Below are 2,270 nucleotides of genomic sequence, written 5' to 3' on the forward strand. Positions count from 1 at the left end.
ATACATATACATATATATACATATATATATACATATATATACATACATATATATACATATACATATATATATATATACATATACATATATATACATATATATACATATACATATATATATATACATATATACACATATATATATATACACACACACGCACATATATATATATATATATATACACACACACACATATATATATATATATATATATATACACACACACACATATATATATATATATATATATACACACACACACATATATATGTGTATATATATATATATGCATATATATGAGTAAGAGAGAGGGAAGACTACAGCAATATACACACATACACACAGGAAAAGCACAAAAGTAGATAAATAATAATCATAGAAACAATGAAAGCAAACAACTGAAGCCAAATATTGAGAAAAAACAGTCCATAATGAGACACAGAATACAAGAGGGAGGGAAGGAAGGAGGGAGGGAAGGAAAGAAGGAGGGAGGGGGAGAGAGGGGTGAGGGAAAGAAGGAGGGAATAACATCAGTTTAATTGGTTTGGAATTTAATTCTCCAGCAGAAACATTGAGGTGAGAAGCTTCAATAATACCATGGCAACAGAAGTAAAAGATTGGAAACTATAATGCTGCTGCTGCTGATGATGATGATGATGATGACACTGCTACGGTAAGAGACAGTAAAAATGGACGGGAAAACATTGGAACCATCTTCAAAGAGTAATAATGACAGAAACGAGTAAGTCTTATTTATTTATGTCTAAAATATTCACCGTTTGTAACATGTTGCTTCAGTTGGAGTCGGGGAGAGAATGTTTTGTCATTTATAAATTTTACTGGGACACTGGTAGTAAAGCTGATGGTGGTAGTGGTGGTGGTGGTGATAGCGGTAGTGTTATGACTAGGTGTCCATTCCTGCAGTCGACCAAGCTCTAAGGCAACAAGAAACAGAAATGGCTACAGTTATATAACATTAGCCCAGTTGTGAATGAGTAGAGTAAACCTTCGATCGATGATGTTCCCGTCAAGATCATTGTAATTTGGAAGGAAGTGGGGCAGAATCATGTTTTCTCCAAGCAACTCTTACCTTTTTTTTTTTTTTTTTTTTTTTTTTTTTTTTTTTTTTTTTTTTTTTTTTTTTAACTGGTGCCTGTGACATGTGTAAGGATTTTCGAGCGAGATCATTGCCAGTGCCCCTGGACTGGCTCTTGTGCGGGTGGCACATAAAATACACCATTTTGAGCGTGGCTGTTGCCAGTACCGCCTGACTGGTCTTCGTAGGATTTTCGAGTGAGACCGTTGCCAGTGCCCCTGGACTGGCTCTTGTGCAGCTGGCACATAAAATACACCATTTTGAGCGTGGCCGTTGTCAGTACCGCCTGATTGGCCTTCGTGCGGGTGACACGTAAAAGCACCCACTGCACTCTCTGAGTGGTTGGCGTTAGGAAGGGCATCCAGCTGTAGAAACTCTGGCAAATCAGATTGGAGCCTGGTGTAGCCATCCGGGTTTACCAGTCCTCAGTCAAATCGTCCAACCCATGCAAGCATGGAAAGCAGACGTTAAACGATGATGATGATGATGATGAAGGCTATCTTTACTTTTTTCAGTCATTGGACTGCAGCCATGCTGGGGGTGCCACTTTGAAAGACTTTAGTTGAACGAATCAAACCCAGTACTTAATTTCTTTTTTTAAGCCCAGTACTTATTCTATCAGTTTCTAATGCCAAACTGCTAAGTTACAGCAGGGGTTCTGAACCATTTTTTTTACTTATGGATCCCTTTGATTCCTATTTTACTTAACTGGACCCTCATAGCCACCCACTGTTTTACAGAAATCTTATTGTATTTTCATAATTAAATATTCTTTTACTCTTTTACTTGTTTCAGTCATTTGACTGTGGTCATGCTGGAGCACCACCTTTAGTCGAGCAAATCGACCCCAGGACTTATTCTTTGTAAGCTTAGTACTTATTCTATCGGTCTCTTTTGCCAAACCGCTAAGTTACGGGGGACGTAAACACACCAGCATCGGTTGTCAAGCGATGTTGGGGGGACAAACACAGACACGCAAACATATACACACACATACATATATATGACAGGCTTCTTTCAGTTTCTGTCTACCAAATCCACTCACAAGGCTTTGGTCAGCCCGAGGCTATAGTAGAAGACACTTGCCCAAGGTGCCACGCAGTGGGACTGAACCCGGAACCATGAAGTTGGTAAGCAAGCTACTTACCACACAGCCACTCCTACGCCTATAAAT

The 2,270-nt window shown here is 38.8% G+C and overlaps 2 protein-coding genes across 3 annotated transcripts in view; one reads left to right on the forward strand and one right to left on the reverse strand.

Annotated features, from left to right (window-relative positions):
• Window positions 1-2,270, reverse strand: part of LOC106881356 (ankyrin repeat and LEM domain-containing protein 2) — a 51,360-nt gene that overhangs the window by 38,877 nt on the left and 10,213 nt on the right. The gene's annotated exons all lie outside the window — the stretch shown is intronic.
• The window catches only part of LOC106872893 (phosphatidylinositol 3,4,5-trisphosphate 3-phosphatase TPTE2), a 71,762-nt gene continuing 70,102 nt past the window's right edge, over window positions 611-2,270 (forward strand). The window contains exon 1 of the mRNA XM_014920055.2: window positions 611-742. Within this exon, the coding sequence (XP_014775541.1) occupies window positions 690-742 (53 nt within the window). The 5' untranslated portion in view covers window positions 611-689. The remainder of the gene's footprint in view (window positions 743-2,270) is intronic.

The sequence above is a fragment of the Octopus bimaculoides genome, chromosome 7 (genome assembly GCF_001194135.2).
Source record: "Octopus bimaculoides isolate UCB-OBI-ISO-001 chromosome 7, ASM119413v2, whole genome shotgun sequence".
Lineage (NCBI taxonomy): Eukaryota > Metazoa > Mollusca > Cephalopoda > Octopoda > Octopodidae > Octopus > Octopus bimaculoides.